The 17,482-nt window shown below is 43.3% G+C and overlaps 1 protein-coding gene across 1 annotated transcript; it reads left to right on the plus strand.

The window, feature by feature from the left end:
- The first annotated feature begins 2,635 nt into the window (after positions 1–2,635).
- Positions 2,636–17,482, plus strand: LOC121924276 (zinc finger protein with KRAB and SCAN domains 7-like). Its single transcript, XM_042455592.1, has 6 exons — positions 2,636–2,747; positions 5,784–6,284; positions 8,740–8,845; positions 10,850–10,935; positions 11,158–11,278; positions 14,598–17,482. The coding sequence occupies exons 2-6, from the start codon at positions 5,883–5,885 to the stop codon at positions 15,308–15,310; spliced, it is 1,428 nt and encodes a 475-aa protein (XP_042311526.1). The 5' UTR covers positions 2,636–2,747; positions 5,784–5,882; the 3' UTR covers positions 15,311–17,482.

Here is a 17,482-nt window from a genome sequence, read left to right on the forward strand (position 1 = left end):
AATAATAATAATAATAATAATAATAATAATAATAATAATAATAATAATAATTCTGCTTAATCTCAGGGAATCCAAGCGGATTACAGCAGTAAAATAAAGTACAATTAAAAGAGATAGATTAAAAATTCCAAAATCTCCAAAAATCCTCCACCCTCACATAAAAACATAATCAAGTCCTAAAAAGAGATTAAACTGAAAAAAGAGTTAAAACACTAATATACAATACACCAAAATGAGATTAAAATTTTCAGGCAGAGTCCGGGTAGGGTAAAAGATAAAAGATGGAGGATGAAGGGAACCGGGGGGGGGGGGGAGGCAGGTCAGCAAGGGTATTCTAGTCTGGAAAACCCTTCTTGAAGATATCTAAGGTGGTAATCTGATGGATCTCGTCCGACAGGTCGTTCCAGAGTCTAGGAGCGGCTGATGAAAAGGATCTCTGGGTCACTGCAGTAAGTCTAGTCCTTGGTTAGAGCAGATTCTTCCTAGTGGAACGAAGAGTGTGGGGTGGTTTTTATGGGAGAAGGTGCTCCCACAAGAAGTCAGGACCCATGTAGGTCTTTAAAGGTTAATATCTTGTATCTTGCTCGGAAGCTAATAGAGAGCCAGTGAAGAGATTTTAAAACTGACGTAATGTGGGCAGATCTAGGTGTGCCAGTAACCAACGAGGCTGCCATATTCTGTACCTGTTGAAGTTTCCGAACTTGACACAAGGGTAGCCTCATGTAGAGCGCATTACAAAAGTCGAGCTGGGGACCTTTGTCAGGCTTCCATCCAATTGCTATGACCCCAGGGAGGGTGAAAGTCGGGCTGCAACCCAATCAGTATGACTTCGGAAAGTAAGGGACCAATGAGGATCGATGTAGGGCTGCCAGCCAATCGGTTTGATCCTAAAGAGTCAGGGACTGACTAGAGTTGAAGTTTGGCTGCAAGCCAATCGGTATGACTCTGGAAAGTCATGGACTGATGAAGATTGAAGACAGGCAGCCAGCCAATTGGTATGACTCCAGAGAGTCCGGGACCAACGAGGAGCACTTGTTATCAGCTTCAGCTGATACTCCAGCTGCGCTCCTTCCTGGAGCAGGGAGACCTTGAAACAGTAGTACATGTGCTGGTAACCTCTCGATTGGACTTCTGCAACGCGCTCCACATGGGGCTACCCTCGTGCCAAGTTTGGAAACTCCAATTGGTACAAAATATGGCAGCCAGGCTGGTCACAGGCACACCCAGAACTGTCCATATTACACCGGTACAGTGGTACCTCGGGATACGAAATACCCAGGTTACGAAATTTTCGGGATACGAAAAAATCCCATAGGAAATCATTGTTCCGGGTTACGAATGTTTTTTCGGGATACGAAGAAAATTTTTGGTGCTTTTTTCGGCTTTTTCGCACGAAACGCGGCTTTTCCCCATTAGCGCCTATGGCAATTCGGCTTACGAAGGCTTTTCGGGTTACGAAAGCGGCCGCGGAACGAATTAATTTCGTAACCCGAGGCACCACTGTACTAGAATCTCTCCGTTGGTTGCCTATCAGTTTCTGGGCAAGGTACAAGGTGTTGGTTCTAACCTTTAAAGTCCTACATGGCTTGGGTCCTGACTACTTGCGGGAGTGCCTACTTCCATACAATCCTCCTTGCACACCTGGCTCCTCTGGGAAGAATCTGCTACAACCTAAGAAGACCAGACTCTCAGCGGTGACCCAGAGGACCTTCTCATCAGCCGCTCCCAGGCTCTGGAATGACCTGCCAGATGAGATCTGCCATATTACCTCCTTGGAAGCCTTTTAAAAGGTTAATAAAATGGATCTCTTCCAGCAGGCCTTTCCAAACTAGATTAGATCCATTAGACTTGCCTCCCCTTCTATTGATACCGATATCAAAACTGATTGATACTATCACTCCTGTCCCCCTTCCTCTAGAGGAAGTCTCATTTCTTGTGCTAATCTGTCCGAAATTTCAACGTATTCCTATTGGATAGTTTTAATTTTTTTGATGTTTAATCTCTTTTTATGGGTTCATCACTGTTTTTTTATGATGGGGGCAGGTTCGGGTTTTGGGGTTTTTTAATTGTAATTTTTTATTGTTTGATGTTTTAATTATACTGTTGGAAATCCGCTTTGATTCTTTGTGAAAAAGCGGAATACAAATAAATAATAATAATAATAATAATAATTATTATTATTATTAATGTTGTAAGGAGCCCTGAGTCCCAGTCCTGGGAGAGAAGGGTGGGAAATATATTATTAATAATAATATTAATATATTATTACAGGATTAGAATGAGTAATAATTGATAAGGATATGACATGGAAATAGATTAATTATGATTATTAAAGATTATGAATGATTATATCCGTATCTGATATACTACGAGCAGTAGGGGGTGTGTGTGGTGTGTGTATATATAGATATCTATTATCTACAATATTAAATAACAACAACAACAACAACAACAATAATAATAATAAATAGAGAGCCCATCAGTTCTCCCTAGAAAGGGCAGAGTCCTCCAGGAAAACAAGTCCTGTTCGCCTAGAGAGTCCATTCCACCTCCTAGCAGTGCCTCTCTAGGAAATCCTCTCTATGGCCGGAAGAGGCGGGTGCGAGGCCAAAGAGTAACGGCCAGGCATAGAGTTGCCTCCTAGTTTCCTAGAAGGGCCCTCCTTTCCCTCTAGAAGAAGAAGACGAAGGCGAAGGAGGAGAAGAGGAGGAGGACTGAGGTTTGGCTCCCTCCCTGTGGCTCTGGAGGTGGGAGCCATTTTGTGTGCCCCTGTCCTGCCCCCAGGGCTCCAGGGCCAAAGGGGGAGACCCTCGGGCTCCAGGGGAGGGACACTGGGAGGGGAAAGGGATGGTGCTGGAAAGGAAATAGACAGCCATTGTTTTTTTTGGGGGGGGGGAGGCTGGCAGGGAGACCTCTCTGAGCTGAGGCTGCAGTGTTCCAATTTGACGTTGCTTTAACTGCCATGGCTCCATGCTGTGGAATCCTGGGATTTGTTGTGGCCTCCAGAGCTCTCCGTTAGAGGTTGCTGCCACACTGCAGGAATAAAGCAGTTTGACAGCACTTTTAACTGCCATGGATCCATGCTGTGGAAGAAGGAGGTTCCTTGCTATGGAATCCTGGGATTTGCAGTTTGCTGTGGCCCCCAGAGCTGTCTCTCAGAAGGTGGCGCCACATCGCAGAAGTCAAGCAGTTTTGACACCTCCTTAGCTGCCATGGCTCCATGCTGTTGAGCCCTGGGATCTGTAGTTTGCTGTGGGACCGCAGCTTTCGTTTAGAGGGTGGCTGTCACACTGCAGAAATAATACAGCTTGACACTTTTACTGCCATGGCTCTATGCTAAGGAATCCTGGGATTTGTAGTTTGTTCTCACCCCCAGAGCTCCCTGACAGCGGGTGGCTGCCATGCTGCAGAAGCAAAGCAGCTTGACACTGCCTTAACTGCCGTGGCTCCATGCTGTTGAACCCTGGGATCTGTAGTTTGCTATGGGACCGTAACTCTTGTTAAGAATGTGGCTGCCACTCTGCAAGACTAAAGTAGTTTGACATTGCCTTAACTGCCATGGCTCCATGCTGTGGAATCCTGGGATCTGTAGTTTGCAGTGGTCCCCAGAGCTCTGACAGGGAAGATGAAAGTTACAAATCCCAGAATAGGCATTCAGAAAGCCATTCTGTCATAGTGCTTAAATTCTGGAGTACGATTCTGGATACCAGGGTTCAATTCCCAGTTCAGCCGTGAAGCCCACTGGGGGACCTTGGGTGCAGTCACACTCTCTCAGCCTCAGGGGAAGGCCATGACAAATGTCCTCTGAACAAATCTTGCCAAGAAAATCCCATGATAGGTTCACCTTAGGATTGCCACGTTGGAAACTACTTGAAGGCACAGAACAACAAGTGGCCCCAGATCCTTCTGACAGGGAAGACTAAATATCTCACAAAAGTTCAAATCCCAGAATAATGTAGCATTGAGTCCTGGCAGTGAAAGCGGGGTGAAACTGCTTTATTTTTGCAGTGTGGCAGCAGCCTGTAGAAATACTCTTTGCAAGTGTTGTATTTGTTCCTCAGGTTCAGTATTCTCTCCTTGTTGCAAAAATATTTGCCAAGTGCCTGGTGCTCCCTGCCTTCCCTATTCTTCCCTCACAACAATAACCCTGTAGACCAGGGAGGCTGGGAGGAAAGAAGGTGTGCTCTGCCCTTGCTCATTTCATAAACCGGATGTGTTCAGGTGAGATTTTGTGTGTGTGGATTGCTTCAGTCAGATGACTTAATCAGTATAGCAACAGCCATACATTTCTAACCGCTTATCAGTGCACTTAAGCACTCCCCAAGGGGTTTACAACATGTAAGCTAATTACCCCCATCAAGCTGGGTACTCAGCCATCTTGGAAGGATGCCAGGCTGAGTCAACCCTGATCCCCTGGTTGGGATCGAACTCACAACCTTGTGGTTTGTGAGTGAATGGCTGCAGTACAGGCATTTAACCACTGCACCAGATTGCCTCTCAGAGGAGTCTACTTCAGATTGAGGGGTGGTGTCAGGATCTGTTGTTGTGGTGGTGTGTCTTCAAGTCATTTCCGATTTACAACGACCCTAAGGTTAACCTATCATAGGATTTTCTTGGCAAGTTTCTTCAGAGGGGGTTTGCCATTGCCACCCTCTGAGGCTGAGAGTGTGTGACTTGCCCCAGGTCCCTAGAAATTGCTGCTATATCTGTTAGTCTTTTAGGCTTTGTCTGTTTTGTTTCATGTTACAGGATGTTAAGATATGTTGTGCTTGTAGTGCTGGGTAGAAAAGAATGGGCACCGGGGAGAAAACAACTAGGCAGTCTGGGAAAAGAAATGTTTTGCATATGTGACAAACGGGATTCAAGCAGGCTGAAAGGTTTGGACTGCTTTGTGATCTTATTACACTGTGTAACCAAATTGCCTCAGTCCAGGCAACATCATCATGCTGTGAGCGAGTTAGGCTCCTAAATAAAGCTTGCTGTTTTGACACTGAAGTTTTGGATTTCTGAGATCAAGTCTGCCAGTACATGATAGGTGGCACAAAGTATGTTGTTGTTGTTGTGTGCTTTCAGGTTGTTTCTAACTTAGGGCGACCCTAAGGTGGCCATTTCATGGGGTTCACCTTTCATGGGATTTGTTCAGAGGAGGTTTTCCCTTACATTTCTGTGAAGCTGAGAGAGTGTGACTTGCTCAAGTTTACCCGGTGGGTTTCATGGCCGAGCCAGAATTGAACCCTGGTCTACAGAGTCACAGTCCAACACTCAAATTACTACACCATCACGCAGGTGTAGTGACACTTTTAGGTACAAAGAAGAATTGGCTTGGTCAGAAACCAAGTGGAAGCGTCCCATCTTCTCTTCCCCTCTGGAAATTACACAGCTTTTCCAAGGAACAAGGATGGTACTTTGTCCTTTGCCTCAGGCTGCAGGTGTAGTGCTAGAAAAACAGATAAGCAACAACATTGTTGCCTAGAGAAAAGACACTAGAAAGGGATGGGAGAGATGCACAAGGGAAGGGAAAGGGAAAATGCAGTGAATGGTTACAGAGAGTTGGAAAGATGCTGCAGTCCATGACAGTCTTTGGTTTCTCACCATGAAGGAAGGGAACTCGCCCCCACTTTAACTATCCCTAGTTATTGATTTGCAGTGAAGGCAGTTCTATTTTATGCAGTTTTATGCAGGAAAGGGCCACTTTCTTTCCACACTGAATGAGATTATAAGATCTTACTTTAAGAGAATCTCAAGGATAACCTATTCACAGAACATCTTGTTTTCTTTTTAAGGCAAGTCATTTTGCAATCCTTTGCCTGAGACAAAATCTAACAGAAGAGGGCTGTGATTCTTCGTCCCTCTTGGAGACCAACTTGGAGGAAGTGGTGAAGATGGAGAAGCAAAAATTCTCTGACCCTGAAGCCAGAAGAGGCTCTTGGGCCATTAAGTCCAGAACTGAAAAGACCAAGCAGAAGAACAACCTGGCTGACTGCAACTTCAGCCCAGATGTATCGTGCCAGTATTTCCGGCATTTCCGCTACCAGGGAACTGAGGGGCCTCGCAAGGTTTGCAGCCAACTCCACACACTTTGCCATCAGTGGCTTCAGCCAGAGCGACATACTAAGGCTGAGATTATGGACATGGTGATCCTAGAGCAGTTCCTGACTGTCCTTCCATCGGAGATTGAGAGTTGGGTCAGAGAGTGTGGGCCAGAGACCAGTTCTCAAGCAGTGGCCTTGGCCGAAGGTTTCCTCCTGAGTCAGGCAGAGGAGAAGAAACCCAAAGAGCAGCAGGTGAGAACAATGATCTGCTGGTATTTTGAAGAATGAGGAATGCTTATTTTCATGGATCTTGAAAATTCTTCAGACAAGATAGAGGTGCTAAATTGCAAGGCAGAGCAGAGAATACAATTCACTCTGTATTGGATGGGATTGAACTTCCCCAAAGCCCCATATTTGAAGTCATGGTGTTCTTCTGGATTGAGCCCTGAACCTGGATGTTTAGGTTTCTGTGGTGGTCAGGTGTGTGTTTCCATAACCAAAAGCACTTTGCCATCTGTCCTTGTTTTGAGAATTGTCTGATTTGGCCACAGTGACACGTACCTCAGACTTTTGCCACCTTACAGTGGTTTTCCATGTATCAGTGCTGTGGAATTCTGGGATTTGTAGTTTGGCAGGGCACCAGAGCTCTCTGGCAGGGAAGGCTAAATATTTAATGAAACTAAAATTCCCAGAATCCCATGGTATTGGGTCATGGCAGTTAAAGCAGTGTTAAACTGCTTTATTCCTGCAGTGTGGCATCAGCTTTAGTTATTACTGTAATATGTAATATTACTGTAATATGATTACTGTAATATGAGGATGCCTTTGAAGAATATTCTGATATAGTTTTTTGTGGGGGTTTTGGGGCCATGTGGCCATGTTCTGGAAGGATTTCTTCCTGATGTTTCACCTGCATCTGTGGCTGGCACCTTCAGATAATTTTCTGAAACATCATCTGGTCTAAAGAGTTGCAAGAGATCATTAACTGAGGCGGCATATGAATTCCCCTTATTACAGTAGCTGCACTGGTTACTTGTCTTGTTTCTGGGCATAATTCAGAGAGTTGGCTATGACCTGATTTTTTAAAATTTTTGTTTACTTTTAGTATTTCTGTTTAAGGTGATAAACAAAAGCTGATGAAAACCATACCAAGATAAAAACGTTAAAATACTCTTTAAAATCTTTTGAAAGCAATCTTTTAAAGAAAGGATGGAATATAAATGAATAAAATGATACTACAGGTTGAGTGTCTCTTATCTGGAATTCCAAAATATTTCAAAATCCAAAATTGTTCACATGGGTGATTGAGATAGTGACACTTTTACTTTCTGATTGTTCAGTGTACACACACTTTGTTTCATGCACAAGATTATTTAAAATACTATGTGTCAATTTACTTTCAACCTATGTGTATAAGATGTATATGAAACATAATTGAATTTTATGTCTAGACTTGGGTCTCATTTTCAAGATATCTCATATATATTCAAATATTCCAAAATCCGAAACACTTCTGGTCCCAAGTATTTCAGATACGGGAGATTCAGCCTGTAGTAGTAGTAGGAGGAGCAGCAGCAGCAGAGAAACAAAATGGTTAATGGTTTGAACTCACTTGAACACTGGGAGATCCAGGTTCAAATCTCTGCTCACCCCTTGATGATCTTGAGGAAGTCTCACTCTCAGCTTCAGAGGAAGGCTGTGGTAGATATCCTCTGAATAAATCTGGCCAAGAACATCCTAGGAGAGTATCACCATAAGTCAGAGCCAACTTGAAGGCACATAACCACAGGGAGTAGCAGCAACAACATCCACCATCATATAATCAAAACTCTATGACTCTCCTCTTTTTATTCTGGAAATCAACCAAACTCAGGATTTCTTCTGTTCTTTTTCCTAAACCTCCCCCCCCGCCCCACCCTAAAATCTTTTTTGACATCCTGGCCATTGGCTTGTGGGGTTGATTCTATCCCCCATGCTGTTTAATATCTACATGAAACTACTGGGAGAAATCATTGAGGTTTGATGATGATGATGATGATGATGATGTTTATTTATATACTGCTTTTCCAAATTAGATCAAAGCGGTGTACAACAGGAAGTACAATACAAAGTCAAAATAAAATAAAATATAACAGGTTTGGAACTCAGTGTCACCAATATGCTGATAACACCCACCTCTATCTCTTCTTGCCATCTAATTCCAGTACAGAATCAGTGTCTGCTTTCAGAAACTGAATAGATGAGGGCAAAGAAACTGAATCTTAATCCATACAATGCAGAATTGCTTCTGGTCAGTTGTAAGGATGATCAGGGAATAGGTATTCAACCTGTGCTGGGTGGGGTTACAGTCCCCTTGAAATTGCAGGTTCACAGCTTGGGTGTGCTCCTGGGCTCAGATCTAAGCCTGGAAGCCCACATTTCACTGGTGACCAGGAGTGTGTTTGCACAGCTAAAACTAGTGCACTAGCTAAGCACGTTCTTGGAGATGTAAGTTCTAGCTGTGGTGACATATATCTTGTTTATATCCTGTTTAGATTACTGTAATGCATTCTATTTGGGGCTGCTTTTTGAAACCGGAAGCTTCACTGAGTCCAAAATGCTGCAGCCAGGCTGTTGTAAACCACTTGGGATCCCATGCCGGGAGAACTGTGGGGTATAAATAAATAATAAATAAATGTTCTGTTTTTTGCTGCTGCTTCTGGTGCAGAACTTGTTTGTGGAAAAGACGGCTGAGGTGGAGCAGTCTCCTGAATCCAAGCAAGTGGATCCCAAGGAGATCGAGCTGTATTGTGACAGAGTGTCCCCTTCAGAGGGTAAGGGCCAGTCTTCCTAAAATATCGAGGCTGTTTTGGTTGTTGTACTTTAATGGTTTTCTGTATCTTAACGCAGAACTTATAGGAAAAGAGATTTCACCGAAACATTAGGAGGAACTTCCTGAAAGTAAGAGCTATTTCACAGTGGAACACACTTCCTTGGAGTCTCCTTCTTTGGCAATCTTTAAACAGAGGCTGGATGGTCATCTGTCAAGGGTGCTTTAATTGTGTGTTTCTCCATGGCAGAAGGGGGTTGGACTGAGTAGCGCTTGTGATCTCTTCCAACACTATAATTTTATGATTCATCATGAGGAGTGTGTAATGGAGAAAAGATTAATGGAAAGGTTGGTTTCCTTCATGCCCTTCGTCTAGCCCCAAAGTCCACTCACACCTCCTGCCCCATTACTTGTGCAGGAAAGAACTAGGAACCTGGCCAGTTTCACCGACTGCAAGATCTAGAAGACCCTCCCTTCTCTTCATGTGCTGAAGCAATGTGCTGAACGGTGGCTCTCTAGTGATGTTATTTCCTTGCACAGGTTTCAGGTGAAACTTGCTTTGAAAACTGAATGTGATTAAATCTGGGGTATAAATATGAGAAACCAGCCAGGGACCTGCAGCAAAATGTAGTAGTGTGGAGCACATCCATTGAAGGTTCCAGTCTTTCAATTCCATTCCCTTTTCTTTCCCCAACTTCTCTCCCCCACCCTTATATCCCCCTGGAATAATCACTTGCCATCCCTCCCGCCCCCTTAAGCATATCCATTTTTCTGTGGCCTTCTGCAACAATATTTTTCCCATTTTGGTTTTTTGTGTCTTTAAGCATTGGGAAGGTAAAATGAAGCCTGCCTCTGCACTGCAGAAATAATGCAGTTTTAAATGCCATATCTCAGTATGACGGAATTTTGGGATTTGTCATTTGGTGAGATATTAAGCCTTCTCTGTCAGAGCTCCAGGAATCCATAGGATGGAGCCCCATGGCAGTTAAAGCAGTGTCTAACTGTATAGTTTCTGCAGTGCAGGTGCAGCGTAACACAGCTGTGTCTTTAAAGTCCAGACTTCTTCATCTTTTGCATTATTGGGAAATAGCCATCAATATTCCCACTATTTTCTTCAACATCCCCCTCCTTAAAGGAGCGCTAACTCCATATATCTTATCCTTATGAACATATCTTCTGTGCAGTCTTCTGTCCCAAATAAAAACTGGCCTTTTTAATGTTGACAGAAGTATAGTGTAGAGACAGAGGGATGCAGTAGTGACACTCTGTCTGCTTTGGTCAGGCCTCACCTGGAATACTGTGTCCAATTCTGAGCACCATAATTCAAAAAATATGTTGAGAAGATGCAGCAGGTTTAAAGGAGGGTGACTAAAATGGTGAAGAGTCTGGAAACCATGCCTTATTAGGAGGGACTTAGGGAGCTTCGTATGTTTAGCCTGGGGAAGAGATGCTTTATAGGTGATATGATAGCCCTGTTTAAGTATTTGAAGGGATGTCATATTGAGGCTGGAGCAAACCTGTTTTCTGCTGCTCCAGAGAATACAACCTAGAGCAATAGATTCAAACTACAGCAAAAGAGATTCCACCTAAACATTAGAAGGAAATTCCTGACAGTAAGAGCTGTTTGACACTAGAACACACTCCCTCAGAGAGTGGTGAAATCCCCTTTTATGGAGGGCTTTAAATAGAGGCTGGATAGCCATCTTTGGTTGTGAATTCCTGAATGACAGGAGGTTGGACTGGATGGTTCTTGTGGTCTCTTCCTACTCTGCAATTTTATAAATTCCTTCAGAACAGCTGTTATATGATATCTGAATGAAATTCCAGTGAGCCGTCTAGGTACTGCATTTTGCACTAACTGCAGTTTCCAAGGCTTCTTTAAGGGTAGCGTCACATAGAGTCCATTGCAGTATGTTTGGTATGTTTGTATTAGCATAGGGAAAGACATGGATCACAAACAGAGAGAATGGTAAGTGACCCTCCCTTTTGCCTTTTCTCTTCCTCACAGGCAAGGGAATAAGGACAGGGCCTCTGTGTACAAGGGCATTTCCTCATCATGATGCTCTCAGAACACCTTCTGAGTTCCTGGACCAGGTAAGGGGCAGGACTCTTGGGAAGCCAAGAAGGTGGCAGGCTGGATATCTGTGACTCTTGCACATTCCTCCCTCTTATCCTTTGCTTCCTTCAAAATTGCCCATTAACATACACGTTGTGTAAAAAAATTAAATCCCTTTGGACAATCCAAACTACACTGTTTTCTCTTTTCTGAGTGTGGTTGGCCTTTTCTGCTCATGGATATAACGTGCTTTTCTTCAGATGATCTTCAAAGAGGTGGCAGTGGATTTCACCGAGGAGGAGTGGGCCCTGCTGGATCCAGGCCAAAGGGCTCTTCATGGGGAAGTGATGGCAGAGAATTGGGGGGTTGTATCCTCTCTGGGTAAGGCTCCTTCTTTCTTGGGGTTGATCAGATCAGTTTACAAGTGTGGAAAAATCACTTTTGAGCTCTTTCTCAGTTTCAGTAAACTAAACCGAACCTATGGAAGGCACTGAGTAAGCATTGTGTTAAACAGAATTTTCGTTTTAAAAGATATTTCAGTGATAACAGGTGGGCAAGATTTTTTAAAAATTTAATTTATATCCTACTTTTTTCCTGAGTGGGACCTGAGACAGTTGGGGTCCCAGGTATTTTATCCTTTTCCCTACAAATCCTTGCAAGTAGAATCCTAGAGTCTTCAGAGACCACAAAGGTCATGCAGTCCAACCTCCTGCCATGCAGGAACACACAATCAAAGAACTCCTGACAGGTGGCAATCTGGCCTCTGTTTTAAAAAAAAAACAACCCAAACTTAGGAGACTCCATTACACTCTGAGGCAGCACATTCCACTGTCAAACAGCTCTTACAGTCAGGAAGTTTTTCCTCAGGTTTAGGTTGAATTTTTTTACCTGTGGTTTTAATCCACTGTTGCATGTCCTAATCTCTGGAGCAGCAGAAAACAAGCTTGCTCCCTCCTCAACATGACATCCCTTCAAATATTTAAACATGGCTATCATGTCACCTCCTAACCTATTTCCCAGGCTAAGCATGCCCAACTTCGTAAGCTCCTTCTTAGTAAGCAAAGTAACAATCTGTTTGCCAATACTGAAGCCACTCCATCTCTTGCCTTTGAAAAAAGTCCAGGATGGTTCTTCCTAAAAAGAGAGAGAGAGAGAGAGAAAGATCCTAAGGCATGGGAAAGAAGCCAGAGCTGTCTAGTACAAGTGGAAAAACAGTATCATGTTATATCCATCACCTGAAGAACAGTTCTGGGTTCAAAAATAGCCCCCAGATCCTGGTTAGTGATCTAAAATGACACAACAAAAAGAAAGGGGTTGACAGTGGAAGAGAGGATTTAATTCAGCAGAAACTGCCTCTTCTCTCTATGAGGTCAGGGTAGTAAGATTTGGGATGGAGAGATGGCCTTTCCTTAGCTGTTGGGGCTAAGGCGTGGTGGAGCTGTGTCTGCCTATTCTTCCCTACCTCTGAGGTCAGGGCAGTGGCAGTTGGGATGGAAAGATAGCCTTTCCTGAGGGGCTGGGCCTAGTTAGCATGAATATGTCACATTCTGTGTTGGGGCTAGGGACATAAATCCAAGTTCAACTAATCCTTGGATGTGAGAGTGAGGAACCATAACATTTTTCTTACCTCATGATAGGCTATATAATGGACACCATTTTACTGTGCCAAAGTGTATAATGGGACTTGATCATCCACAGATTTTGGTATCAATGGGGAGTCTTGGAACCAAACCTCAATGAATACCAAGGGTCCACTGTACTTTGTTATATGGAGTTACTTTGTTGTATGGAGTTTTAAGAATAAGAAACTGAAGATGAGATGTTTGTATCTTTTTATTTATTAGTATGCAGATAGTTCTGCACAACTTGACAAGGAAAAAAGTTCTCTTTTTCCACTGTCATTTTGGGTTGAGTGGAATACTATTGCTGGAAGAGACTGCAAGGGCTGACTAATCAATCTCTTGCCATGCAGGAACTCACAGGTAGAGCAGTCTGTGAGTTAGCCATCCAAACCTTTGTTTAAAAACCGCCAAAGAAGGAGACTCCTTTTTAACAAAAAAAGGTCCTTGTTTCACTTTCACTCTCACTTTAAATAGAGTAATTTCACAGGCCTTGAGAATTCCTTGTAAAGTGTACTAAAAGAGCTGACATGGACATAAAGAAGAACTTTAGTATATACAGTATGACCCTTGTATCTGTGATATTGGCAACTGCGGTTTACTTTTCTTGTATCTGGGAGAAAAGGTTGTTCTAGGCATGGAGCGTGTCCAAAGGAGGACGACTAAAACGGAGAAAGGTCTGGAAACCATGCCCTATGAGGAACGACTTAAGGAGCTGGGGATGTTTAGCCTGTTTAAATACTTGAAGGGATGTCACATTGAGGAGGGAGCAAGCTTGTTTTCTGCTGCTCCAGAGATTAGGACCCGGAGCAATGGATGCAAGCTACAGGAAAAGAGTGTAGTGGAGTTTCCTTCATTGGAGGACTTTAAACAGAGGTATCTGTTAGGGATGCTTTGATTGATATTTCCTGCATGACAGGGGGTTGGACTGGATGGCCCTTGCAGTCTCTTCCAACTCTATGATTCTATGATCTGGAGGTCCTCCAGCATGACTTTATAGTCAACTTCTACCAGAAATAAAGTGTTCACTGTTCATGGTGGTTCCCACTTATCTACAATAATCATGGGAATGAATACACACATGCGCGCGCGCACACACACACACACACACACACACACACCATGGATACAGGGGTCAGACTGTATTCTAATTCATAGATGCTGGGAATCTCTCTCCCAGGTGTGAAGTTTCTTTTGCCTAGTCAGGCAAATCATTCTTTCATTGTGTTTTTCCAACTTTACAGTGTGGTGTTTTCCACCTGAGAGCTGAGCCTTGGTTATCTCCAGCTCCATGCGTGCAACACTGCTTACAGCACAATATCAGTAGTCTGTTAATCCCAGCCAGCATGATCTCTTCTCATGCAAGAAAGTCCTCTCCTTTCTTGCAAGGAAAGAACTTCCAGAAACAAACCAGATTTTGTCTGCCCACAAACTTACAATGGAAAAGTACATCAGAAAGAGCGGGGGGGGGGGGGGTGTTTAATAGGGCAGGGAAATGAACTGAGACACCCTAAGATTCCTAATACTTGAGAGCACCCTGTTTTCAAGGAAGGAGGGATTCAGCAGAACTGGTCTCTCGGGAAAGCTATTAGAGAGATGGCTCTTCTGGAAGAGCTGACCATGTATGTTCACTGGGGGGGGGGGATCAGCAACGTAATTTATTCTATATTCCATATTGACTTTTTTGCTGTAATCCTGCCACAATCTGCAGGAAGAGTTATAAATATAAATAAATTTTATTATTATTATTATTAATAGCAGACATTATTGCCCACCTGCTTCACACAGTAATTTATGGAAGGATCCACCTACAAATGGTTAAATATGACAATTTGGATTATGCTGGGAAATGATGTCTTTTGTATGTTTCTTGCTATGTTGATTTTATATGTCTTGTGGTTTAGCATATATATATATATATATATATATATCGCCAGTAGAGGGTCTCTGGAATCCCATTGCTTTCTCCTATAGCCTCTTGAGATAGATGCAAATTGATTTTATAACGAATAAGGTTGCTTCTTTGACTTTGGTCTCCTATTCTCTCTTGGGTTCTGAAGAGTTTTTTCTGTCTTTACCAGATGCTGATGGACAAGAGGGTGAGAAGGAAGAAGCTTGCACAGCATTGATGGAAACCCCCCAACCTGAACAGATGAAAGAGAGTGAAACAAAACATGAAATTCAAGAAGAGAGGAGGAACATGTCCCCTGTTTTTCAAGAAGAGAACGTTTGTGAACTCTCATTCCAAGAAATAACACAGAAAGGAAAGGAAAGGCTTATTTGTGTTTGTCTTGCGTGTGGGAGAGGCTTTACTTGCAAAGCCAGCCTTAATCTTCATCGAAAGACTCACACAGGGGAGAAACCTTTCAAAAGTGAGGAGTGTGGAAATACCTCTGCTCTGATTTCCCATAAAGTAATTCAGACAAGTGACAAACCATTTCAGTGTGTGAGGTGTGGAAAGAGCTTCAAGTGGGAATCTTACTTGAAAGCACATGTAAGAACCCACACAGGGGAAAAACCCTTTGAATGTCAGGTGTGTGGGAAAAGTTTTCGACAGAGGACACAAGTCAGTCGTCATCAAGCGATTCACACGGGGGAGAGGCCATTTAAGTGCTTGAAGTGTGGGAAAACTTTCAGTCAGAAGACAAACCTCACTCGTCATCAAGCAACACACACAGCAGAGAGACCCTTTCAGTGCTTGGAGTGTGGAAAGAGCTTCAGGCAGAAGAGAGGCCTTGCTTGTCATCAAACAACCCACACAGGGGAGAATCCATTTAACTTCTTAGAGTGTTGAAAGACTTTCAGTCAGAACATGTGTCTCATTTGCCATCAAGTATCACACATGGGAGAAGCCATTTCAGTGTTTGCAGTATGGAGAAAGTTTCAGGAAAAAGACAGGCCTCACTTGTCATCAAACAACATGCACCGAAAAGAAACCATATAAACCAGGGGTTGGCAACTGGAAAGCAAGGAGGGGGTCCATAACTTTCTAAGAAACCTTGTCACCCTCAAACAAAATGTCATATAGTTTCCCCTCCAAATGCCCTCTAGGAGGTGCAGTGGAGAATTTTTGCCATATTTTAAGACCCCAGGGTCATTTTAGGCATAGGAGAGGTCTTTCTTAACAACCAAGAGTGGGCAGAAGACACTTCCTGATAACTTCCTAAAACGGCCTCTCCTGAGCCTAAAATAGAATCACAGAGCTAGATGAGGAATTGTAGGTCATCAGGTCTAACCCCTGCTCAATGCGGGATCTCCAGCTAGATGGTCCAGGTGGACCCAAAATCTTAGAGAAAAGGCCTCTTCCATCCCAACAGGTTGTTTAAGAAAATGTGGGGACAAAGTATTTTTTTCTTGCAGATGAGTGGAGCTGTTCAGGAGAGTTGCCCACCCATCATTTCCATGCTTAAAGTGTGGAAGAGCTTGTCAGAAGACAGGCCTCACTCATTCTTGAGCCATCAACAAAAAGAAGAAACCATTTAAATGCTTGGATTGTGGGGAAGTTTTCAGTGGGAAGACAAATCTTCCTCATCATCAGGCATTTCACAAGGGGAGAAACATTTGAAATGGCTAGAGTAAGGAAACTGTTTCAGTCTAAGCTGACACCTGTAATATCAGTGAGGAAGTGGTTGCAAATCCAAGGAAGCCTACCCCAACCTATTGTAGTGTACAGGCTGAGCAAATGACTTCATGGGCCATAACAATTTCTGCTTCCCAGTTGGAAGCAGGGCTGGTTAGTGTATAGCCCACATAGTGGTCTCTGCTGTGAAGACTGAACCTGGTGTGTAACTGTTGGCATCTGCTGCTTGGAGAAAACACATCCTCTCACTCTCCTACTACATTTTCCAGGTCCTGGACTGGATGCAAAGGAATTGGTTTGCCCAGCATAGTGGCAAAAGTGTACAGTAGCCCATTTTCATCTCTAAATCTGCTTGCTATCTTGGGTTTGGCTCCTTATGGTCAAGAATGGAGGCAGTGGTTCAGGTGAAGATCCACAGGGCACTGAGCAACCAAGTTATATCCTCCCCCATCCCTAACATCTGGCCTGGAGAGGTATTGATTTTCAAGCAGACTCTCAGCAGAGTCCTTAGAGTAGCAAAGCATACAATTTAACTTCCACCCTACCCTTCATCTCCATCATGTGACCCTGGCAATAACAGAACTACTAACATAGTACAGAAGAGGCTGGTAACCTACCTGATTGGCCTCTGAGGGCCAGCCTAGCCACATCCAGAGAACCTGAACCTCACAAGTTTGACCTCCAGATGATAAATTAACTACAACAACTACAAACACAACAATAGTGTATAACAATTGTGAACTGCATCTAGGATGACCAATGAAAAACAATTATATACAAGTATTGCAGGAAGACAGAGGAGTCTGCAAAAACAGTGTTGTACACCCCCTCGTGCATACAATAGTTTATCTCTAACTGGCTCAGGATTCTTCCATGTCAGTGTTCTCTGCTGTTACAGGCATCTATTCAACGGCTGTAAATGCATTCAAATATCTTGTCTTTGGTTGTAGAATCTGGCCCATGAGTACCAATTTCTAGGCGCATGTGGACAATGGACTTCGGGAGGTGTATGTTTTCTGAGATTCTAGGGAAGATAACAGAAAGCTTTGGGTCTGTGTTTGCACTTTTAAGCCTGTTACCACATGAGCAGACTGACCAGGATATTTATCTTGGACATGACATACTTAGAATTGCAATGGGCTGTGATCCGACATATGTTTATTTCTTATGTTTCTAACTCTCCCAGCAGTTGTAGTTTTCTGCTTGGTGTACTTGGAGTGGATATTTTTATGGTTTGCAAACATAACATGCAGTAAAATAATAAAAACTGTGTATTAAGAGGGAAAGCAGCAGCAAAAAGAATAAAATGGCACCAGATCTAAAAGTACTGAAAGGATTCTGAACAAGCTGGAAAAATAAAAAGCCCTTTCTTTGGCAGTGAAAAAA

Source organism: Sceloporus undulatus, chromosome 2 (assembly GCF_019175285.1).
Source record: "Sceloporus undulatus isolate JIND9_A2432 ecotype Alabama chromosome 2, SceUnd_v1.1, whole genome shotgun sequence".
Lineage (NCBI taxonomy): Eukaryota > Metazoa > Chordata > Lepidosauria > Squamata > Phrynosomatidae > Sceloporus > Sceloporus undulatus.